This window comes from Pseudophryne corroboree, chromosome 2, assembly GCF_028390025.1.
Source record: "Pseudophryne corroboree isolate aPseCor3 chromosome 2, aPseCor3.hap2, whole genome shotgun sequence".
NCBI classification, from domain to species: Eukaryota; Metazoa; Chordata; class Amphibia; order Anura; family Myobatrachidae; genus Pseudophryne; species Pseudophryne corroboree.
Genome location: NC_086445.1, coordinates 42,530,977 through 42,555,533, shown reverse-complemented (window position 1 = coordinate 42,555,533; position 24,557 = coordinate 42,530,977). Strand labels below are relative to the sequence as shown.

The following is a 24,557-nucleotide window of genomic DNA, read 5'->3' as shown; positions in this document are numbered from 1 at the left end:
GCAGTCACAGGTACACCCCCCACACTAATGCAGTCACAGGTACACCCCCACACTAATGCAGTCACAGGTACACCCCCCACACTAATGCAGTCACAGGTACACCCCCACACTAATGCAGTCACAGGTACACCCCCACACTAATGCAGTCACAGGTACACCTCCCACACTAATGCAGTCACAGGTACACCCCCGCACTAATGCAGTCACAGGTACACCCCCACACTAACGCAGTCACAGGTGCACCCCCCACACTAATGCAGTCACAGGTACACCCCCACACTAATGCAGTCACAGGTACACCCCCCACACTAATGCAGTCACAGGTACACCCCCACACTAATGCAGTCACAGGTACACCCCCACACTAATGCAGTCACAGGTACACCCCCCACACTAATGCAGTCACAGGTACACCCCCACACTAATGCAGTCACAGGTACACCCCCCACACTAATGCAGTCACAGGTACACCCCCACTCTAATGCAGTCACAGGTACACCCCCCACACTAATGCAGTCACAGGTACACCCCCCACACTAATGCAGTCACAGGTACACCCCCCACACTAATGCAGTCATAGGTACACACCCGTTGGTGTCCTTGAATTCAGCAATGTTCAGGCTTGTCTGTATCCCGGAATTTTGAATAACTGTTTGTAAAAATAATACACAACTTTAAATCAATATCACCCACATTTCATAATTAATTCTCCATTTACTGCATTAACTTAATATCATTCAGCTTAAAAAAAAATAGATATTTCTTTTTCTAAATAGCCCCAACATTAAATTAATAGTATTTGTCTTATAAACAGAACCTATTTCTCCCCAACGAACCTCAATATCAACAGGATGTTTCATGGGCCACATATGTTAAGTGGAAGATCCTGGGCACGGTGCCAGCCACTAGGATCAGCTCAGTCATCCCATCAGAAAAAAGACAATGTTGAACCTTGGCAGATATCACTAGCTTGGTCTGCAAAGTAATACACTTCATCGTAAAATAAGGTGCAATTGTATAACTAAAGGCATATGGGTAGAAACCTTTAACACCTAAAAAATAACCCCCCTCCCCCATCAAGACTATAACAAGCACCCTCACTGCAACACCACCTTATGTCCATCCAAAATCCACAGACTGCTTCTCTCACTCCACTAATTCTCGCAGCGCTCTAGACAAGATGGTGTATTCCTTCACCCCCTTCCTTCTTTCATTGGCTTTCATTGATACAGTAATAGATTTTTTTTGCTCTTTGATAAATCTTCTTTTTAGTGTACACTTATTTATTAAGGAATCCCTGACACTCAGCGGCTCAATGGTGTTCTGAGCACGATGAATGCAACCCATTATATATCTATAGATTCCTATTCAGTTGCTCAGCAAAATTACTTACATCAGTAGAATGTTCTAAGATGCCATTTCCAGATATTTGGTGTTGGACATATTGGTGCCTACTTTTGATTATGTCGCTGCTGACCATCAGCCACCGGGACTTAATCAATCTTCAGCAGAAGAGGATGAGGAACTTCAGGGGTGAAACGGAGAGCAGTGGAAGAAGAGTAGGTGATGGAATAAGTTACAGGACAAGAGAGAAGTGGTTTGTGAGGGGTACATGGGAATTGTGGGTTTTGGGGATAGATGGTGGCAGAAGGGTAGGAAAAAGATATGACAAGTAGTGGAAAGAAAGGACCCACAATGCGGAGACTGGAGAGGACAACGAGAGACAAAAGTGCACATACAAAATGAGAGACAGACACACAGAGGGGGAGAGATAGAGAAAGACATACTCAAAGAGGGAACATATGCACACACATACACACTCCCGGCACTCCTTAAAAACGGTCAGTTGCCACCCACAAATGGCTTCTTCCTGACAGTCACCTTGCGATCGCCCGTGCGATCACTTTTCTCGCACCATCCTGTTGCTGCCCCGCGATCCCCGTTGCTGCAGACCAACGCACCTGCGCATTGCGGTGCATACGCATGCGCAGTACACACCTGATCGCAGGCTGTACGCAGCCTTGCGATCAGGTCTGTATTAGAGCCTAATTCAGATCTAATCGCAGCAGCAAATTTGTTAGCAAATGGGCCAAACCATGGGGGGTTATTCTGAGTTGATCGCTCGCTAGCAACTTTTTGCAGCGCTGCGATCAGATAGTCGCCGCCTATGAGGGAGTGTATTTTACCTTTGCAAGTGTGCGAATGCTTTTGCAGCCGACGGCACAAAAACTTTTTTGCAGTTTCTGAGTAGCTCTGGACTTACTCAGCCGCTGCGATCACTTCAGTCTTATTGGTCCCGGAATTGATGTCAGACACCCGCCCTGCAAACGCTTGGACACGCCTGCGTTTTTCCAAACACTCCCAGAAAACGGTCAGTTGACACCCACAAACGCCCTCTTCCTGTCAATCACCTTGCGATCGGCTGTGCGAATGGATTCTTAGTTAAATCCATCGCCCAGCACTGATCCTCTTTGTACCTGTACGACGCGCACGCACAATGCGGTGCATACGCATGCGCAGTTTTGCCAAGAATTACCCTGATCGCAGCGCTGCAAAAAGTTGCTAGCAAGCGATCAACTCGGAATGACCCCCCCATGTGCACTGCAGGGGTGGAGATGTAACATGTGCAGAGAGAGTTAGATTTGGGTGTGGTGTATTCAAACTGAAATCTAATTTGCAGTGTAAAAATAAAGCATCCAGTATTTACCCTGCACAGAAACAGAATAACCCACCCAAATCTAACTCTCTCTGCACATGTTACATCTGCCCCACCTGCAGTGCACATGGTTTTGCCCATTTGCTAACAAATTTGCTTCTGCGATCAGATTTGAGGGGGTAATTCAGACCTGATCGCTAGGGTGCGTTTTTTGCATCCCTGCGATCAGGTAGTCGCCGCCTACAGGGCGAGGGTATGGAGTGTGTGCAGGTGTGCGATCGCATTTGTAGTAGAAATGCACAAACATCAGTTTGTGCAGTTTCTGCTCAGCCCAGGACTTACTCAGCCGCTGCGATGATCGGGGCCGGAGCTGACATCAGACACCCTCCCTCCAAACGCCTGGTCCCTCCTGTGTTTTCCCGGACACTTCTTGAAAACGGTCAATTGCCACCCACAAATGCTCTCTTCCTGTCAGTCTACTTGCGATTGCCTGTGCTTTTGGAAATTTTGCACCATCCCATCGCTCAACGGCGATCCCCGTTGCTGCGGTCTGTGGGAAAACGCAGCCTAGCGGTCAGGTCTGAATTACCCCCTGAACTAGGAGGAGGAGCAGAGGTGGTAGATAGGGGGAGCATAGGGAGCAGCTGCACTCCTATGTTAACATAGTGACTGTGTGCTGACTCTATATGGCAATAAACAGCATGCAACCAGTTATGAGGAGAGACTGTCAGAAGTTGGGCAAAAGCTGGGCAGAGAGGAAAGAGACTTGTAGAAATTGGACATAGAGATGGGAGATGCTGGGCAGAGAGAGAGGGACGAAACTGGCAGAAGTTGGGCAAAGAGGGGAGACACTGGCAGTAGCTGGGAGGAGGGAGAGGTGAGAACCTGGGAGGCATGCCATTCTCATGTGTGGTCACACCCCCTCCAGTGGGGTCAGGGGGGGGGGGGGGGCAGAAGTTGTTGTAACGAGGCCCAGGATTTCTCTTGGTAGCCATGCTGGCAGAAGCTGGGAAAAGAGAGGGGGGAGACTGGCAGAAGATGGGAAGAGAGAGAGGAGAGACTGGCAGTAGCTGGGAGGAGGGAGAGGTGAGAACCTGGGAGGCATGCCATTCTTCTGTGTGGTCACACCCCCTCCAGTGGGGTCAGGGGGGGGGCAGAAGTTGTTGTAACGAGGCCCAGGATTTCTCTAGGTAGCCCTGCTGGCAGAAGCTGGGAAAAGAGAGGGGGGAGACTGGCAGAAGATGGGAAGAGAGAGAGGAGAGACTGGCAGAGGCTGGGAAGAGAGAGAGGAGAGACTGGCAGAGGCTGGGAAGAGAGAGAGGAGAGACTGGCAGAGGCTGGGAAGAGAGATGGGATATTCTGGCAGAAGCTGGGCAAAGAGGGAAGACACTGGTAGAAGCTGGGAAAAGAGAGAGGTGAGACTGGCACAAACTGGGAAGAGAGGAAAGACTGGCAGAAGATGTGCAGTGAGAGGGAAGAGACTGGCAGAAGCTGTACAGAGAGAGGGGAGAGACTGGCAGAAGATGTGCAGAGAGAGGGAAGAGACTGGCAGAAGCTGTGCAGAGAGAGGGGAGAGACTGGCAGAAGATGTGCAGAGAGAGGGGAGAGACTGGCAGAAGATGTGCAGAGAGAGGGGACTGGGAGAAGATGTGCAGAGAGAGGGTAGAGACTGGCAGAAGATGTGCAGAGAGAGGGGACAGGGAGAAGATGTGCAGAGAGAGGGGAGAGACTGGCAGAAGATGTGCAGAGAGAGAGGGGACAGGGAGAATATGTGCAGAGAGAGGGGAGAGACTGGAAAAAGATGTGCAGAGAGAGGGGACAGGGAGAAGATGTGTAGACTGTATTAAGAGACTGAAAGAATGATGCCAAAGAGGGAAACATAGGTGTGAAAATGGGAGAAAGACTTGTGCAGAGAGCGATAAGGTACAGGGGAAGAGGGGAAGGGAGATGCACTGAGGAGATGTAAATAGAGGGGGAGAGAAAGAAGAGAAGGGCTGGAGAATTGCAGATGAAGGAGACAAGCAGCATTTTGTACAGAGAGGGGCTATAGACAGAGAAGAGAGTCCACCTTCACAGTTCCAATCCAGGGGCCAGATGATAAGGGGCTCCTCCAGTTAGTACCTGCTGAGCTTCTCCAATAAGAGGCTCTTCAGTCAGCAAGTGATGTGCTCCTTCACTCAGAATGTGCTGACCTCCTCCAATATGGAGTTAATCACCAATGAGCTCCCCCAATCAGCATGTGCGGAGCAGAGCTTCAGGGCTCAGCGGTGCTGCGTCCGCACATGTTCCTCTGTCCCGTGTCACTGGGCAGACAGTGCGGCAGGAAAGACCACACCTACTGCATGCACAGTTATAGCTGCTGAGCCAGAACCTGTCGTTGCTGGCCCAGTGGTACAATCACCAGACATTAGACTCCTGTCCCAACAAGCTCACAATCCAGGACCCACTTATCCGCACCCCTAGGTGACTTTCCTCCGTCCACTGAATCTTTATCATACTTTTAAAGTTTCTTATTGAAAAATTCAGAGAAGATATTAAATAAAGTAAATTGTGTTATGTCATCCTCGGGCCAAGCTATGTGTGAGGGACAGGATTCACTTCTGTTTATCCACATATTAGTTGATTGGAAGAACTAGCACTGGTTTTGCCCATTACCAAAAATAATTTGCCTGGACCACCAACCCAGGGCACCCCTACAAGTGCCCCGAATCACCCAATTAGGGAAACGCAGCTGTATGTGAAGGAGCCCTACTCATACATGCCTACCTGACCCTCTCCATGAGGGAGAAAATGCTCTGTTCCTGGACTTTCCTGGTAATGTATGATTGCCATCACCTGTGGTGAAACACCTTTCTTATTAATTAACTAGCTCACCACAGGTGATGGCAATCATACATTACAAAGAAAGTCCAGGAACAGAACATTTTCTCCCTCATGGAGAGGGTCAGGTAGGCAAGTATGGCCCTACTGTACCTCAGACCTCCCAACATGACCCCTGGTAGCAGGATCAAACAGTTCTGCTCCTATACTTATCACTTATATACGATTACTGTCACCTGTGTTTAACCAAATAATTACAGTAAGTGTATTTCATCACAGGTGTGTGCAATTATACATTAAGTGGGAAGGCCAGGACAGGAGTACAGAGGTCTGGACCTGGTGGAAGAGGTCACGTTGGAGGGTCTGCTCACTGTTTAGGAATAGAGAGGCTAATTCAGACCTGATCGCTGTTGTGCGTTTTCGCACAGCTCCCAGGCGCGACGGTCTGCAGCAACTGGGAGCGCTGGGCAGCGAAGGGATGGTGCGAAAAATCAGATCGCACCGGCGATTGCAAGAAGATTGACAGGAAGAGGGCGTTCGTGGGTGACAACTGACCGTTTCTAGGGAGTGTCCGGAAAAACGCCGGAGGGACCAGGCGTTTTGTGGGAGGATTCGTGACGTCAGCTCCAGACCCAATCTTTGCAACGGCTGAGTAAGTCCTGGATTGTGCAGAAACTGCACAAACTTCTGTTTGTGCAGCTCTCCTGCACATGCAATCGTACCTCTGCACAGCGAATTCCCCCTCCCCCGATATGCGGCGACTACCTGATCGCAAGGATGCAAAAAAAATGCACCCTTGCAATCAGGTCTGAATTACCCCCAGAGTTTCCTTCAGCTGTTCAAAGTTATTAAATGCAACACTAACATGCAGGTGGTATCCGGACTCCAGGTCGACAACAAAAAGGTCGACACACCTTAGGTCGACACCAATTGGTCAACACACCTTAGGTCGACGCGGACAAAATGCCGACAGGAACAAGGTCGACATTGAAAAAGGTCGACATGAGTTTTTCACGATTTATTTCTTTTTTGGAACCTTTTCATACTTAACGATCCACGTGGACTACGATTGGAACGGTAATCTGTGCCGAGCGAAGCGAGCCATGCGAGGGGACGCGGTGCACTAATTGGGGTTCCCGGTCACTCTACGAAGAAAACGACACCAAAAAAACATAAAAAACTCATGTCGACCTTTTTCCATGTAGCCCTTGTTCCTGTCGACCTTTTGTCCATGTCGACCTAAGGTGTGTCGACCAATTGACGTCGACCTAATGTGTGTCGACCTTTTTGTTGTCGACCTGGGGTCCCAGACCCCATGCAGGTTATGCAAAACAGATCAGCCAGAATCCTGGAGATAAACAATGTAATAAAAGCCATTTATAGGCTGCAGCATGGTATATACTAAGGTAACATTTCCATGCTTTCTCTATGCACCTGTATCCTGTTGTTGTCTGGTTAGATACACTGTTAGATGGGTGTGCACCAGTTTCACATTGTTACTTATACATATTGTTTGTGAACCCTAAAATAGGCTGACCATATTATCCCTTTAACCTGGGACACTCATGAATTACACAGGTTCTGTGGCTGCTTAAAACCAGGTGAAATGGAGGCTTGCAGTCAGCCAGTCAGCCACAGAACCTGTATAATTTATGAGTGTCCCAGGTTAAAAGAATAATATGGTCAGCCTACGGCTAAAATATGTCCCGGGTTGCAGAGAGAAAATTCTGCAGCTACCATACTTTATATCACGTGTGACCCCGAAATGACTGAGAAGCCTTAAAATAATGTGATGAAAAACATTTTGGGAAAATGCTGTCAGGCACACGAGTGTCAACCAGACATTACTAATCTACCTTAATCCCCAGAACGGGAGCCGCCATTTTATACCCCCTGAACCCTAAATAAGTATCTCTAATGATATAAGTTACATTGATAATTATATAAAAATATTTTACTCGTCCTCATCTAGCACTGGGGACTATCATGAAACTTTTTAGCCAAAACAATGTTGCGTGCAAGCAGCATTTTATTTCCATCTGATACGAAGGCGGGACATGCAAGAGACGGCTCAGTAGAAGAGAGGCCTCCTGCATGTTGCTGTGATCCCGGCACCCGGGCCGACGTCGCAAGCTGGGATGGTCGCGATGTTCCACGCAGCTCCATCTTACTCAGCTGGCCTAGGGAAGTGGGGGCTGCGAGATACGAAATCTGTGTGGTAACACGCAGACCACTGGATCTCCCCTACCAGAAAATGAGTGCGACACTCCCCCATTTCTACGAATGCATGCCTCCTCCCACCCCCCCAATGCTGCAGTCAAGTAGGCAGTAGCAGAGGGGAAGTTCAAGCGTGATCGCAAGGCCCGTTTCGCGCATGTGCAGAACAGTCCTTGCACAGCCGCAGATTCACGATAAACGTGAATGTGCGTGCAGACACAGGCCTGCGGTCAGAGCTGAATCAGGCCCACGGGAGAACCTATTACTTCATATTTATCAGTCATTACGTTATTTATATAGCGCACACATATTCCGCAGCGCTTTACAGCGAGTATTTGGCCATACACATCAGTCCCTGCCCCAGTGGAGCTTACAATCTATATTCCCTACATGTACACACACATACCTCCCAACTTTTGTGGCCGTCAAGAAGGGACACCGCCGGAAAAGGGTGCGTGGCCTCTGGACAGGGGACGTGGTTTTACGGGAGTGCCTGCGATCGCGAGCCACGCCCCTGGTTTTCGTCACTTTGGGGGCATGCCCAGCGCTCTGTGAGCCGCTGGCATGCCCCCTCTCCCTCTGCCTCTAGTTAATAGACGCTGGGCGCATGTATGCTAAGCAGAGCAGCAAGTGCAGGAGACTCCCAACTGCCCCCCCCCCATCCACCGCGGGACACTGTGGCCCGCGGGTAGGACAGCGGGACAATCCCCAAAAAATGGGACTGTCCCGTGAAAATCGGGACAGTTGGGAGGTATGCACACACACTCTCCGGTTACTTTATGTTGGGAGCCAATTAACCTGCCAATAGATGCAGAGCCGGCCATAGGCATAGGCAAACTAGGCAATTGCCTAGGGCATTTGATATGCCTAGGGGCATCAGCAGCTTCTGCTGATTAAAATGATATGCGGCATGCCTATATTCTGTGTGTAGCATTTCATATGCAGATACAGCCACAGTCTCACATAGTATATATGCATGCTGCATATCAGTTTAATCATCAGAAGCTGCTTGTGCATCCTAGCCACATAGCAATGCAAATAAGATGCATTTTCATAAAAAAAAGGTGCCCGACGTTAGCATTAATGCAAGATTTATGAGGACACATCTGTATCCAAGCAGAGGCAGAGGTCATAGTGTTAGTGGCAGTGTGAGTGCTGTGTGCATGTAAGTGGGTTGGTTGTACAGTAGTGTTCGGAATATGTGTAAGGAGCATTATGTGTGGCATGTAAAAATGCATTAATAATGTGCAACATATGTGTAAAGGGCACTATGTGTGTCATTATGTGTATAAGGGCATTAATAATGTGCGGCATATGGGTAACAGGGTACTACTGTATGTGTGTCATTATGTGTATAAGGCCATTAATAATGTACGGCATATGTGTAAAGGGGCACTATGTGTGTCATTATGTGTATAAGGGCATTAATAATGTGCGGCATATGTGTAACAGGGTACTACTGTATGTGTGTCATTATGTGTATAGGGGCACTAATAATGTGCGGCATATGTGTAACAGGGTACTACTGTATGTGTGTCATTATGTGTATAGGGGCACTAATAATGTGCGGCATATGTGTAACAGGGTATTACCATAGGCGTGCGCAGGGGGGGTGCCTGGTGCGCACAGGCACCCCCTAATGTCTGTCACCCCCTCACACACACCTGCTGCTGCTGCAGTATCGGCGATCGCCGAGTGTGCTCATTTCTGTTCTCCCGCCCATTGCGCCCGCCACCCCCTCCGATCAGTCTGGCTGTCATTTATTTCTATGGGTGCAGCATCACTGACGTACTCCTACTCCCAGTTCCTCTAACCTGTGGGATGTGTCGTGATGATGTCATGCCGCGTGCATGCCCGCTCATGCTTCTACCCATGCTCTCTCTCTCCTCATCATGTGCCAACGCCACAGAATACAGCGTTCCTCTTGGAGGAGGACAAGTTCAAATTCAATATCAATATATATTTCGAGAGATTGGGATATAATCTATGGTAATAAAATATACAAATTTAACATATATTAAACAGATTTTATATATCTGTGCATCAATTCTCTATATCAGTGGTTCTCAAACTCAGTCCTCAGGACCCCACACGGTGCATGTTTTGCAGGTAACCCAGCAAGTGTGTATTAGTTACTCACTGACACATTTTAAAAGGTACACATGTGGAGCTAATTATGTCACTTGTGATTCTGTGAGAAGACCTGCAAAACATGCACCGTGTGGGGTCCTGAGGACCTAGTTTGAGAACCTGTGTTCTATATTATTTAGTTTGCATTGAGTGCCAATATGTGGTGGTAGCTACGCTTGATAGGTGGTGCTAGACACGCCCATTGGGTGGTGTTAGACATGCCCAATAGGCGGTGCTAAACACGCCCTTCTAATCGTGCACCCCCTAATAAAATGTCCTGCGCACGCCTATGGGTATTACTATATGTAACAATACAATTATATGGGCGCACAGGCGCACAGGACCAACCTTATTTACAGGCCCACCCGCGTCTGTGTGTGGATATAAATTCAGGCGCAGATATGAGTTTACATACAATATCCAATAAACTTTGCTAATCACCACAACTTAAAATCTAAATGCAGCTCCCACTCAGTACTCTGAAGTGTTACTAAATTCTAAACCAAAAAGAAAATCACTTATGTGAGAAAGCGCATAAAGATTTTAAACATTTTTATTTCATGTTAAAGACTATAAAATTCTATTATAGCATCAACATATGCATAATATCGCTATGAGCTTTTGAAACAATATAATTAATATTGCTACACAAAGAGAACTAACATTAAATAGAAGCACAAGTCAGTCCATGATAATATGTTTATCACCAGCTGCCACTTATTTGCAGAATTAACTTCAAAATTCCTTTTATTTTCGCTTTGTGGCTAGAATACAGCTCAATGTCCCGCATCAACAGATTCTAGATTCTTTGTCCACAGAGTTGGTATATAGGTACCGCTTGAACTTCATAAATTGTAACTAATGTTCAAAAAATGCTGCAGCAAAAGTTCCCCCTTGCTCCGATACTTTATTCAAGCTGTGGAGCTTTAAATAGATTTGTATATGGACAGACTTAATTTACCATACAGGGAAAGTACATCATATCCACTGACACTCAGATGATAACGTGTCTAACAACAGAGGGATGATTGTCAGTTTAGAGAGCTATGTCTCACCTCACCGCAGTCCGGGTGTTGATATCTTCCCTCAGAGGACAGCCGTGGCCAATCACCACTGTATCTTCCCTGCCACTACTGAGCACATGAAGCGTGACGTGTCCGTCTGTGAGATGCCCAGCTGCGGCGGTATGCCTCAGGAGTCTTCCCTGTTAGAGCCGCCCGGCTTCCCCCTGCCGGAGCCTGTGGATCCAATGCGTGGTGTGATGATGTCCTGCGGCACCCAGCTACGGCAGCGCGCCGCTGGATTTCCCCGGCCGGAGCCGTCCGACTTCTCCTCACCAGAGCCCAGTTTAGACAATTATAGGCTTTGTAGTAAATAGTAGTAATGCTGATCCTCCAGGTACACGGCAGAGATGTCAGTCACACAATTCAAGTGGGGGATGTTCAAAGCGCTTAGCAGAGTGCCCTTAACTCGTTTCTCCGTTATAGAATTTTAACGGTTTCATCAGAAGGTGATGTATGTGTGTCATTATGTGTATAGGGGCACTAATAATGTGCAGCAAATGTGTAGGGGGCACTATGTGTGTCATTATGTGTATAAGGGCATTAATAATGTGCGGCATATGTGTAAGGGACATTATGTGGGCATTAATAAAGGTTGTCATAATGTGTAAGGGGCATTACTGTGTGGAATTGTGTATAAACGCATTACTAATGTGTGGCATTATGTGTATAAGGTGCTCTACAATGTGGCATTGCGTATAGAAAGGGCACTACTGTGTCGTCTAATGTGAATAAAGAGCAATAAGGTGTGGTGTAATGTGAATAAGGAGCAGTTCAGTGTGATGTAATGTGAATAAGGGGCTCTAATGTGAGGAGTAACGTTTATAAGGTAAAGTGATACTACTGTGGGATATAATATGAATTATGGACACTATCGCAAGATAAAATGTGAATAAAGTTGCAGTACTGTATGGCGTAATTGGAATTGGGGTTACTATTGTGTCGCCATGCCCCTTCCCAGCAAGAAGATGCCCCTTTTTGGGCTGTGCGTCAAATGTGCGAACTGTTCCTATTTAAAATATAGGGGGTACAAGGACTGCTATGGGTGAGGGGTGATGGTGCTGGGAAAGAGGTGCAAGGTCAGAGGCAGAACCAGCGGTGGTGCTAGGGGACACCAGCCAAAATCTTGCCTAGGGCATCATATTGGTTAGGGCCGGCTCTGAGTATATGTTTGGATTATGGGAGGAAACCGGAGTACCCAGAGGAAACCCACGCAAGCACAGAGAGAATATGCAAACTTCACACAGTTAGGTCCGTGATGAGAATTGAACCCATGACTTCAGTGCTGTGAGGCAGTAATGCTAACCATTACACCAACCGTGTTGCCCAAGTTGCTGCTTCATGGTTCTTTTCATATTAGTGGCTTATGTAACGGAGCATAAATCAATTTGCGCCCCTTGAAGAGCAAAAAGAATCAATAAGTGACTATTAGATAATGAGACGGACACACAGCTCCCTCGCCTCGCCACCTCCCTGCACGCGCTGCTTTTCTCACTTCAGTCCCACATGGCTCTTATCAAACTGGAGTCCTCAGATTCATCCCTCTAGCATGCATGATGGTCTGTCCTCATTTCTGTATAGTGCAGCCTGGGCTCAGCTGTGTATAACCCACACGTCCTGCCTGCCAGCTGGATAGTATTCCCAACCACTACTTGTGTGGGTTCTACTTATCTATCTAAAATTATTACAAATGTGTGGTGCCGAGTAGGGAGGAAGAGGGTACTAATTACCCGGGCCCAGGTCTGATGGAGGGGCCCAGTGGGGGCCAAGGTCTGATGGAGGGGCCCAGTGGGGGCCCAGGTTCCCCCCTTTACCTGGTAGGAGCAGCTGCAGCTCTTCTCCTCAGCCCAGCCAGCACACAATACTGAGTGCTGGGCTGCAGTGTGGGCAGGAAGGCGCTTAAAATACAATTGTTTCTGTATTTGCATGACCATGCCTCCTGTGCTTAGGCCACACACCCTGAAAAGTATCTGGGCCCAGCCCGGCTCTCTACTGCCCTGGATGTGCAATAGTCTTCAGGGATCGGTGTACACAAAGCGCTGCCCAAACGTTTGGTGTGAAGGTATTCTGCGACCAGTATCTCAGGTCATATTTTTCACACTCCATGGGGGAGGATGTCTTAATCCTTGGAGAGAGATAAAGTAGAGAAGTTGCCCAAAGCAACCAGTCAGCTTGTGTCACTTATACAGAAACCTTGGGCACTTTGGGGGACATTTACTAAGCAGTGATAAGAGTGGAGAAGTGAGCCAGTGGAGAAGTTGCCCATGACCACCAATCAGCACTGAAGTAGCATCTATAATTTGCATACTATATAATGATACAGAGCTGCTGATTGGTTGATGGGGCCACTTCTCCACTGGCTCACTTCTCCGCTCTTATCACTGCTTAGTAAATGTCCCCCTTTATCTCTCTCCAAGGCTTGATACATCATGAGCGGTAATGTGCGCAACAGTAAATCGTGGTGATGTCTGGCGGCACTTTGCACTGAATGGAGCTGCCCGCATAATCTGAGCTACAGATATTTATTATATTCCTTGGTATAGCCGTGTAGAGAGGGCTCAGCTAGAGAAACATTGCAGATATTTGAAAATATCAGTAATTGAGATGTACAGTATGAAACCACTGGGCAAACATAATGTATGTGGCTGATAATGTGTTGCGTAAAACTGTTCTAACCCACGTTACGTTGGTCTGATGTCTGTATAAACATTACAAATCCAAAATGTGCCAATAAACATTAGTCGTTACACGGTATGCAAATAAAAAACATGCTATACATTAAATGTATTGTGCTATCCCTTTTATCCTTCGGGTATCCAAAATGCAACCCTCCAGCTGCTGTAGAATTACACATCCCAGTATGCACTGCCACAGTTTTGCTATTAGGGCATGCTGGGATGTGTAGTTCCAAAGCAGCTGGAGGCGCGCATGTTGTACTTTATACCCCTGTTTCCCTAAACTATCTTTCCACCTTCATGTGACTTTCATTCATTGGCCTATAAATGCTCTCATGTAACTTTTGCTGCACACTGTACATTGATTTCAGTTTCTGGCATCCTGTTGTTTCAGCCATGTTTTTGTATTATCAGGAAGAGTTGTATTTTATCATTACCCTGGGCTGCTACTGTACATAGCTTTGCTGGTCTTTTTATATTGGCAAAAAATGTTTCCATAGAGCAGTTTTTCATCATATCCCGTGGGCATTGGAAATGTACAGTTCTCTGGGATGATGTATAGACATGGCTGAAAGCCATAGAAGAAAGCTAGAAAGCTAAATATTGAGCTGAATTTGCAAGAGGACATGTACAAGCCAATCCAATGAAGTATTGTACTGTAGACTGAAGGTGGACAGACCCTTACAGAAGTGTGTACAGAATATTACTTTTATATAGTCACTATTTTAGAACTAGGATATTACAGTTAGGATCGGTGCATGCAGCATTTTTTCCGCACCTTTCATTTTTATTTCTTAAAAATATAGACCAACAAAGCAGGATACTGTTAGCCTGTGATGAAAGGAATAGCAATGCCCACCAACTGTTATCTTGCATTTTTTGTCCCTCATGTTTTCTTTGGTTTTAAGGACGCAACTTGCAACAGCTTTTGTGACTTTTTACTTGTAACATTGAGGGAAGGGATCTAAAAATGATACAATATGTATTTTTAATCCATTAGTTACAAATCTTGTCACCAGGTAGCATTGCAATTTTTCAATGTGTCCTCCACTGTGGTCAACAACAGTTTCAATTAGAAGAACTGCCTTCTCTGTAGCAGAACGTAGCATGTCAGGTGGAATAGCCAGTACAATGAGACTAACGCTGTCTTTCAGATCTGGTGAGGTTGCATGGGTGAGGTTTGGTGATCGGGGTGACCATGTTGTCTGTAAGTAGGTCATCACCCGCTACATTCAGATATCTTGGCCACCGTACCTCACCCCATGCGACTTTTGATTGTGGGTTGCTGAGATCTGGAAAACACGTTGCGTGCACATGCTGGAATAGAGAACTAGATTGCTGTGTGTATGTTAGTAGCCTTAGCGGGAAGACAAAATAACTGAACAGTGTATTGTACAGCAGTGTATCTTTATTGCAATATTCTAAATTATATTTCCCACCTCTCTGTGTGTGTTTGTGGTTTGTGTGTACGTCTGTCTGTCCAGGTGGAGAAGCCTAGTGTTCAGACTTCCAAACCAAAAAAGACCACTCCCAGCCATAAACCTGTGAAAAAGGCCAAAGAGAAGCAGATCATTCCCGGCCGGGCGTCTAAAAAGAAGGGCCCCGAGGTGACCTCCACGACAACGCCAGAGGAAAAACAGAAGAGCAAAGAGATGAATAATAAACTGGCCGAAGCTAAAGAGTAATTTAATAGCACTTACTATTGTCTTGTTTTTATTACCGAGGCCACAGAATATGTTAGCGACTCTGAAGTTTGCTTATGCTTTGATTGTATTTTAGAATTCTCGTCCCTGTCCCCCCCCCCCCCTCCCCACACACACAAACACACTTTTCTCACACTGAACCATCTGAAGGTTTTATTTGTGTTCGGTCAGAATTTCTATGTGGGATTGACCCAAATATATACGTGCTCACGGTGCTATGAATCAGAATGTATTGCTCCTTTGTCCCCCGCCTGACCGCCTGTAATGTCCCTATACTACTGTGTGCGGTGACTTTGGTGTAACATGTACTTAGTGGTTGAGAGTTGCTAGTTAGAGTCAATGTAGTAGGACCAGGGGTGAATGAGGAAACACTTATAATAAAGCCTTGGGGATGGAGGAAAGGGGGTAGGGGTATTAACAGTGGAGCCAATATAGGTGATGCCCACCAAAATAATTGCCAGTAGTCCATTAAAGCATATCAATATGTACATTTGATACTGGTAGCTGGACTTGGCCCATATATATAGTAACTTAAAGGTTGTAAAGTGCATTAAACTGAAAATAACAATAAATCAGAAAACTGAACATAAGAAATATTTTAGATTGCTTAGGTCTGGTCATTGGGAATGGTATAACGTGAAGGCATGTAATGTAAGCCTGACTAATAAATATTGACATTCACTTTTTCCAGGTAATGAACAAAGAAAAACCAGCACTCACTTTTAGAGATTAAAAAAAAATGATTATTTATTCTTCATAAAGATTCCATTGCATATAGACCGACAGCTGCTCTATATATATATATATATATATGCACGGTATGTATGTATATATATATATATATATATATATATATATGTATATGTATATGTACATAGCAGGGTCTTGACTATAATTTCAATTTCCAGTTTGCGTATCTGATCATTTACATATAGTTTATAATTAAATGCAATCTAAACGTAATGATGCAAGTTGACAATTCTTTGATCTGCACAGTCCCGGAGTCCTTGAGATAATGAGCCATTGTCACTTAAGTTTTATAGATACAGTAAAACAGTTGTAACAAGTCTGATGAATTGGCCACTAGCAGATCCATTTGCCACTTTGATTCCACTTTCCGTTTATTGGCCATTTATAAACCTTTCATGATTAAGCAGCCCATATTATAATAATAATAATAATAATAATAATAATAATATACACTTCACAGGGTCTTTCCGCATCAGATTTCCAGAAATGTTTGCTAATGGAGTTGCTTTATCTTTCGTGATTTCTGTTGTGTTTTGAACTTTTGACCAATGCGCTAAAATCCTATGGGTAGAGTTGTTTCCGTTTATTGTCTCTGGATGACACTCCCCTGTGCTAATAAGGACAATTTCTTTCTATTGTGATACAAAGATCCTGCTGAAAAGCACAGCACAATTTCAGAAAACTAAAGCACTGTGTTTAAGCAAAGATGCAGGGGGGCACACACCAGCCAATATAATTAATTTACATTTAAGATGAGCAAATAATTGTGACTTATTTTATATGGCCAAACAGATCAAATATGTAATATGTAATATGTAATGAGTTTGCTGGAGGTGCGGGATGAATGGTCAAACTCGAAAGGGGCATTCATTTACAAGGCAAAACCATGCCTTAAAAATGACTGGCGCTTCCAAGTTTAGCCAGCGTCCCGGGACCCTATTACATATACCCCCAAATCTGTTACATATCATTCTTTTGGAAAATAAAACTAAGTAGCTCCGCCAGGATGATATATAGAAATTAAAATGCACAGAACAGTCAGCATGAAAGATAAAGTGATATATATGTGTGTGTAAAATTGCAGAAGGGCTTGTACAATAACAACAAAAGGATACAATTTAGAATTCTACCATATGCTAGAGTAATATTGGCGCTATTGTAAATTTATTTCATAAATCTGCTGCTACAGCTGGCTTAGTGATCACATTGTAGCAATTTGCAACAGGAATTAAAGAGATAAATTTTGGCCACAAATGTCTGCACAGTTTACCCAAAAAAGAATTCAAAATTTTTTTTTTTACATCTTGTTATACCACTAAATCCTTCCCATTTCTATGACTTCCTATCTGTAAAATGTCATGCATACTGATAAATAACTGCAACACAATAAAAAAAAAAATCAAGTCTTAATTACTGTTTGTAGGTTAAAAGAAATTACTTTTCAAAAAAGTAAATTTTACATTACACTATTATATCAAATGCATTGTACTTGCCACTGGTACGACCACTGGGCAACATTGGTGTAGTAGAATTACAGTATCCAGCATGGCTAGCTGTCAAGGTATGCTGTGACTTGTAGTACCACAAAAGCTAGAGGGCCACAGGTTGCCTAACCATGCTGTAGAACAAAATAATTTATTCAGTCTTATTCTGTAACAAAATAGATAGCAGAGAGAGGAATACGGGACTGAAATCTACTGTAGGAAAATATAACAAGCATAAAAGAAACAACAGGAATTGGTTTTCAGTGTTTCAGTGGCAAACGATAATCATCCTACTGGAAGAGCCTGGAAATCCTGTCCGTTACGCCAATACTGTATGTGGCTGTCATAGCAATGTGTATACTGGGAACAGACATCAGTAGGGAGTTCTCTCTATTGTTCTGTATGTGCTGGCTGCCAAAAGCTGCTTTCAGTGTAAGGATGAGGGGGTGATGGGGCATTTCCAGGCTTATTTGCATGAAAACGGAATGTAACAGTGTGTGAATATACTGTATTGTGCACAAGAGAATAGCGGTAGGCAGTGTTTCCTTAGCCCTGTGTAATGCATGCTGCACACAGAATTGTTATTACATTGTATTTTGTGTGAGGTATTTGCATTTTGTACTTTACACAACCTCTATGCAGTTTTTGAAGAGCGTTTATACAGAGTAAATGAGTGATGTAAAACACAGCAAAGCAACAGTGATTGTGCTAGTTGCAAGATTGCTGTGAGTTTATGAGCTTTATATGACACAGCGTTATTGTCTCAAGGGTATCTCTGTCCTCACAATATTGTAACACTGTGTAGATAAAGCCTGTCCTCTTCTATCTTCTGTCTGTACAGATCTTATTGTCTCTTTCCGCACAGCTCCAACCCCTCCCTCATGACTCTGCGCTTTTCCTGTCTCTCTTCATTCTCCATGCAGAGCACCTGTCTCTCTCCCTCCACGCTCTGCACTACATCTCTCTCCCCCCACACTCTGCACTGCATCCCTCTCCCCCAACACTCTGCATTGCATCTGTCTCTCTCCACTCCCTGCACTGCATCTCTCTCCACTCTCTCAGCACTGCACCCGTCTCTCTCCACTCTCTGCACTGCATCTCTCTCCACTCTGCACTGCAGCTGTCTCTCACCACTCTCTGCACTGCATCTGTATCTCTCCACTCTATGCACTGCATCTGTCTCTCTCAACTGCAACTGTCTCTCTCCACTCTCTGCACTGCATCTCTATCTCCACTCTCTCTGCACTGCATCTTTCTATACTCTTTGCATTCCATCTCTCTATACTCTTTGCACTGCACCTTTCTTCACTCTCTCTGCACTGCATCTGTCTCTCTCCATTCTCTCTTCACTGCACCTGTCTCTCTCCACTCTCTCTGCACTGCACCTGTCACTCTCCATTCTCTCTTCACTGCACCTGTTTCTCTCCACTCTCTCTGCACTGCACCTGTCTCTCCCCATTCTCTCTGCACATCATCTCTCTTCACTCTCTCTGAACTGCATCTATTTCTCCCCACTCTCTCTGCACTGCACCCGTCTCTCTCCACTCTCACTGTACTGGATCTCTCTCTCTCCCCTCTCTGCACTGCATCTCTGTCCATTGCACCTGTCTCTCTACACTCTCCCTACATCTGTCTCACTCCACTCTCTCTGTACTGCATCTCTCTCCACTGCACCTGTCTTTCTCCACTCTCTGCACCTGTCTCTCTCCACTCTCTCTGCACTGCATCTGTCTCTCTTTGCACTGCATCTCTCTCCACTCTCTGGGCAGTTTGTCTCTGCATTCTATGCTCTCTGCTGAACTTCTGTCCCTCTGCACTCTCTATGCTCTCTCTAATTTGTTTGTGCTTAGCTCCTGTATCTCTCACCTCTCTCTGTATAGCTTCTGTCTCTAAACTCTCTGTGCTCAGCTACTGTCCCTCTGCACTCTGTGTTCAGCTCCCTTTGCTCTGCACTCTCTGTGCTCAGCTGCTGTTCCTCTGCACTCTCTGTGCTCAGCTGCTGTTCCTCTGCACTCTCTGTGCTCAGCTGCTGTTCCTTTGCACTCTCTGTGCTCAGCTGCTGTTCCTCTGCACTCTCTGTGCTCAGCTGCTGTTCCTCTGCACGCTCTTTGCTCAGCTGCTGTTCCTCTGCAGTCTCTGTGCTGAGCTGCTGTTCCTCAGCAATCTATGTGCTCAGCTGCTCTTCCTCTGCAATTTCTGTGCTCAGCTGCTCATCCTCAGCAATCTCTGTGCTCAGCTGCTGTTACTCAGCAATCTCTGTGTTCAGCTGCTGTTCCTCTGCAATCTCTGTGCTCAGCTGCTGTTCTACTGCACTCTCTGTGCTCAGCACCTGTCCCTCTGCAATCTCTGTGCTTAGCACCTGTCCCTCTGCACTCTATGCTCAGCTCACGTCCCTCTGCACTCTCTGTGCTCAGCTGCTGTTCCTCTGCACGCTCTTTGCTCAGCTGCCGTTCCTCTGCACTCTCTGTGCTCAGCTACTGTTCCACTGCAATCTCTGTGCTCAGCTGCTGTTCCTCTGCACTCTCTGTGCTCAGCTGCTGTTCCTCTGCACGCTCTGTGCTCAGCTGCTGTTCCTTTGCACTCTCTGTGCTCAGCTGCTGTTCCTCTGCAATCTCTGTGCCCAGCTGCTGTTCCTCTGCACTCTCTGTGCTCAGTTGCTTTTCCTCTGCACTCTCTGTGCTCAGCTGCTGTTCCTCTGCACGCTCTGTGCTCAGCTGCTGTTCCTTTGCACTCTCTGTGCTCAGCTGCTGTTCCTCTGCAATCTCTGTGCCCAGCTGCTGTTCCTCTGCACTCTCTGTGCTCAGTTGCTTTTCCTCTGCACTCTCTGTGCTCAGCTGCTGTTCCTCTGCACGCTCTGTGCTCAGCTGCTGTTCCTCTGCACTCTCTGTGCTCAGCTGCTGTTCCTTTGCACTCTCTGTGCTCAGCTGCTGTTCCTCTGCACTCTCTGTGCTCAGCTGCTGTTCCTCTGCACTCTCTGTGCTCAGCTGCTGTTCCTTTGCACTCTCTGTGTTCAGCTCCTGTTCCTCTGCAATCTCTGTGCTCAGCTGCTGTTCCTCTGCACTCTCTGTGCCCAGCTGCTTTTCCTCTGCACTCTCTGTGCTCAGCACCTGTCCCTTTGTAATCTCTGTGCTCAGCACCTGTCCCTCTGCACTCTGTGCTCAGCTGCTGTTCCTCTGCACTCTCTGTGCTTAGCACCTGTCCCTCTGCACTCTATGCTCAGCTCACGTCCCTCTGCACTCTCTGTGCTCAGCTGCTGTTCCTCTGCACGCTCTTTGCTCAGTTGCCGTACCTCTGCACTTTCTGTGCTCAGCTACTGTTCCTCTGCAATCTCTGTGCTCAGTTGCTGTTCCTCTGCAATCTCTGTGCTCAGCACCTGTCCCTCTGCAATCTCTATGCTTAGCACCTGTCCCTCTGCACTCTCTGTGCTCAGCTCACGTCCCTCTGCACTCTCCGTGCACAGCTGCTGTTCTTCAGCACTCTCTGTGCTCAGCTGCTGTTCCACTGCAGTCTCTGTGTTCAGCTGCTGTTCCTCTGCAATCTCTGTGCTCAGCTGCTGTTCCTCTGCACTCTCTGTACTCAGCTGCTGTTCCACTGCACTCTGTGTGCTCAGCTGCTGTTCCTCTGCACTCTCTGTGCTCAGCTGCTGTTCCTCTGCACTCTCTGTGCTCATATGCTGTTCCTCTGCACTCTCTGTGCTCAGCTGCTGTTCCTCAGCATTCTCTGTTCTCAGCTGCTTTTCCTCTGCAATCTCTGTGCTCAGCTGCTGTTCTACTGCACTCTCTGTGCTCAGCACCTGTCCCTCTGCAATCTCTGTGCTTAGCACCTGTCCCTCTGCACTCTATGCTCAGCTCACGTCCCTCTGCACTCTCTGTGCTCAGCTGCTGTTCCTCTGCACGCTCTTTGCTCAGCTGCCGTTCCTCTGCACTCTCTGTGCTCAGCTACTGTTCCACTGCAATCTCTGTGCTCAGCTGCTGTTCCTCTGCACTCTCTGTGCTCAGCTGCTGTTCCTCTGCACTTTCTGTGCTCAGCTGCTGTTCCTCTGCACTCTCTGTGCTCAGCTGCTGTTCCTCTGCACTCTCTGTGCTCAGCTGCTGTTCCTCTGCACTCTCTGTGCTCATATGCTGTTCCTCTGCACTCTCTGTGCTCAGCTGCTGTTCCTCAGCATTCTCTGTTCTCAGCTGCTGTTTCTCAGCAATCTCTGTGCTCAGCTGCTGTTTCTCAACAATTTCTGTGCTCAGCTGCTGTTCCTCTGCATTCTCTGTGTTCAGCTCTAGTCTCTCTGCACTCTCTGTGCTCAGCTGCTGTTCCTCTGCACTCTCTGTGCTCACCTGCTGTTCCTCTGCAATCTCTGTTCTCAGCTGCTGTTCCTCAGCAATCTCTGTGCTCAGCTGCTCTTCCTTTGCAGTCTCTGTGCTCAGCTGCTCTTCCTCAGCAATCTCTGTGCTCAGCTGCTGTTACACAGCAATCTCTGTGCTCAGCTGCTGTTACACAGCAATCTCTGTGCTCAGCTCCTGTCCCTCTGCTCTCTCTGTGCCCAACTGCTGTTCCTCAGCAATCTCTGTGTTCAGCTGCTGTTCCTCTGCAATCTCTGTGCTCAGCTGCTGTTCCTCTGCAATCTCTGTGCTCATCAATCTCTGTGCTCAGCTGCTGTTCCTCTGCACTCTCTGTGCTCAGCTGGTGTTCCTCTGCACTCTCTGTGCTCAGCTGCTGTTCCTCAGCAATCTCTGTGCTCGGCTGCTGTTCCTCTGCAATCTCTGTGCTCAGCTGCTGTTCCTCAGCAATCTCTGTGCTCAGCTGCTGTTCCTTTGTAATCTCTGTGCTCAGATGCTGTTCCCCAGCAATCTCTGTGCTCAGCTGCTGTTCCTCAGCAATCTCTGTGCTCAGCTGCTCTTCCTTTGCAGTCTCTGTGCTCAGCTGCTCTTCCTCAGCAATCTCTGTGCTCAGCTGCTGCTACACAGCAATCTCTGTGCTCAGCTGCTGTTACACAGCAATCTCTGTGCTCAGCTCCTGTCCCTCTGCTCTCTCTGTGCCCAACTGCTGTTCCTCAGCAATCTCTGTGTTCAGCTGCTGTTCCTCTGCAATCTCTGTGCTCAGCTGCTGTTCCTCTGCAATCTCTGTGCTCATCAATCTCTGTGCTCAGCTGCTGTTCCTCTGCACTCTCTGTGCTCAGCTGGTGTTCCTCTGCACTCTCTGTGCTCAGCTGCTGTTCCTCAGCAATCTCTGTGCTCGGCTGCTGTTCCTCTGCAATCTCTGTGCTCAGCTGCTGTTCCTCAGCAATCTCTGTGCTCAGCTGCTGTTCCTTTGTAATCTATGTGCTCAGATGCTGTTCCCCAGCAATCTCTGTGCTCAGCTGCTGTTTCTCTGCAATCTCTGTGTTCAGCTCCTGCCCCTCTGCAATCTCTGTGCTCAGCTCCAGTCTCTCTACTCTCTCTGTGCTCAGCTGCTGTTCCTCTGCACTCTCTGTGCTCAGCTGCTGTTCCTCTGCACTTTCTGTGCTCAGCTGCTGTTCCTCTGCAATCTCTGTGCTCGGCTGCTGTTCCTCTGCACTCTCTGTGCTCGGCGGCTCTTCCTCTGCAATCTCTGTGCTCGGCGGCTGTTCCTCTGCACTCTCTGTGCACAGCTGCTGTTCCTCAGCAATCTCTGTGCTCAGCTGCTGTTCCTTTGTAATCTCTGTTCTCAGCTGCTGTTCCTCAGCAATCTCTGTGCTCAGCTGCTGTTCCTCTGCACTCTCTGTGCACAGCTGCTGTTCCTCAGCAATCTCTGTGCTCAGCTGCTGTTCCTTTGTAATCTCTGTTCTCAGCTGCTGTTCCTCAGCAATCTCTGTGCTCAGCTGCTGTTCCTCTGCACTCTCTGTGCTCAGCTGCTGTTCCTCTGCACTTTCTGTGCTCAGCTGCTGTTCCTCTGTAATCTCTGTGCTCGGCTGCTGTTCCTCTGCACTCTCTGTGCTCGGCGGCTGTTCCTCTGCAATCTCTGTGCTTGGCTGCTGTTCCTCTGCAGTCTCTGTGCTGAGCTGCTGTTCCTCAGCAATCTATGTGCTCAGCTGCTCTTCCTCTGCAATTTCTGTGCTCAGCTGCTCATCCTCAGCAATTTCTGTGCTCAGCTGCTGTTCCTCTGCAATCTCTGTGCTCAGCTGCTGTTCCTCTGCACTCTCTGTACTCAGCTGCTGTTCCACTGCACTCTCTGTGCTCAGCTGCTGTTCCTCTGCACTCTCTGTGCTCATATGCTGTTCCTCTGCACTCTCTGTGCTCAGCTGCTGTTCCTCAGCATTCTCTGTTCTCAGCTGCTGTTTCTCAGCAATCTCTGTGCTCAGCTGCTGTTTCTCAACAATTTCTGTGCTCAGCTGCTATTCCTCTGCACTCTCTGTGCTCACCTGCTGTTCCTCTGCAATCTCTGTTCTCAGCTGCTGTTCCTCAGCAATCTCTGTGCTCAGCTGCTCTTCCTCTGCAGTCTCTGTGCTCAGCTGCTCTTCCTCAGCAATCTCTGTGCTCAGCTGCTGTTACACAGCAATCTCTGTGCTCAGCTCCTGTCCCTCTGCTCTCTCTGTGGCCCTCATTCCGAGTCATTCGCTTGGTAATTTTCTGCTTAGTACGCATGCGCAATGTTCGCACTGCGACTGCGCCAAGTAATTTTGCTATGAAGATAGTTTTTTTACTCACGGCTTTTTCTTCGCTCCGGCGAACGTAATGTGATTGACAGGAAATGGGTGTTACTGGGCGGAAACACGGCGTTTTATGGGCGTGTGGATGAAAACGCTACCGTTTCCGGAAAAAACGCAGGAGTGGCTGGAGAAACGGAGGAGTGTCTGGGCGAATGCTGGGTGTGTTTGTGACGTCAAACCAGGAACGACAAGCACTGAACTGATCGCAGATGCCGAGTAAGTCTGAAGCTACTCTGAAACTGCTAAGTAGTTTGTAATCGCAATATTGCGAATACATCGTTCGCAATTTTAAGAAGCTAAGATTCACTCCCAGTAGGCGGCGGCTTAGCGTGTGTAACTCTGCTAAAATCGCCTTGCGAGCGAACAACTCGGAATGAGGGCCTGTGCCCAACTGCTGTTCCTC

At 47.1% G+C, this 24,557-nt stretch overlaps 1 protein-coding gene across 4 annotated transcripts in view; it reads left to right on the top strand.

The window, feature by feature from the left end:
- The window catches only part of MAP6 (microtubule associated protein 6), a 215,669-nt gene that overhangs the window by 46,975 nt on the left and 144,137 nt on the right, over window positions 1-24,557 (top strand). For 2 of the 4 annotated variants that reach the window (XM_063951234.1, XM_063951235.1), the window contains exon 3: window positions 15,044-15,240. In XM_063951234.1, coding sequence (XP_063807304.1) covers window positions 15,044-15,240 — 197 coding nt within the window. Of the gene's footprint in view, window positions 1-15,043; window positions 15,255-24,557 lie in introns of those variants that run through there. The other 2 variants (XM_063951236.1, XM_063951237.1) reach the window with 1 other exon arrangement.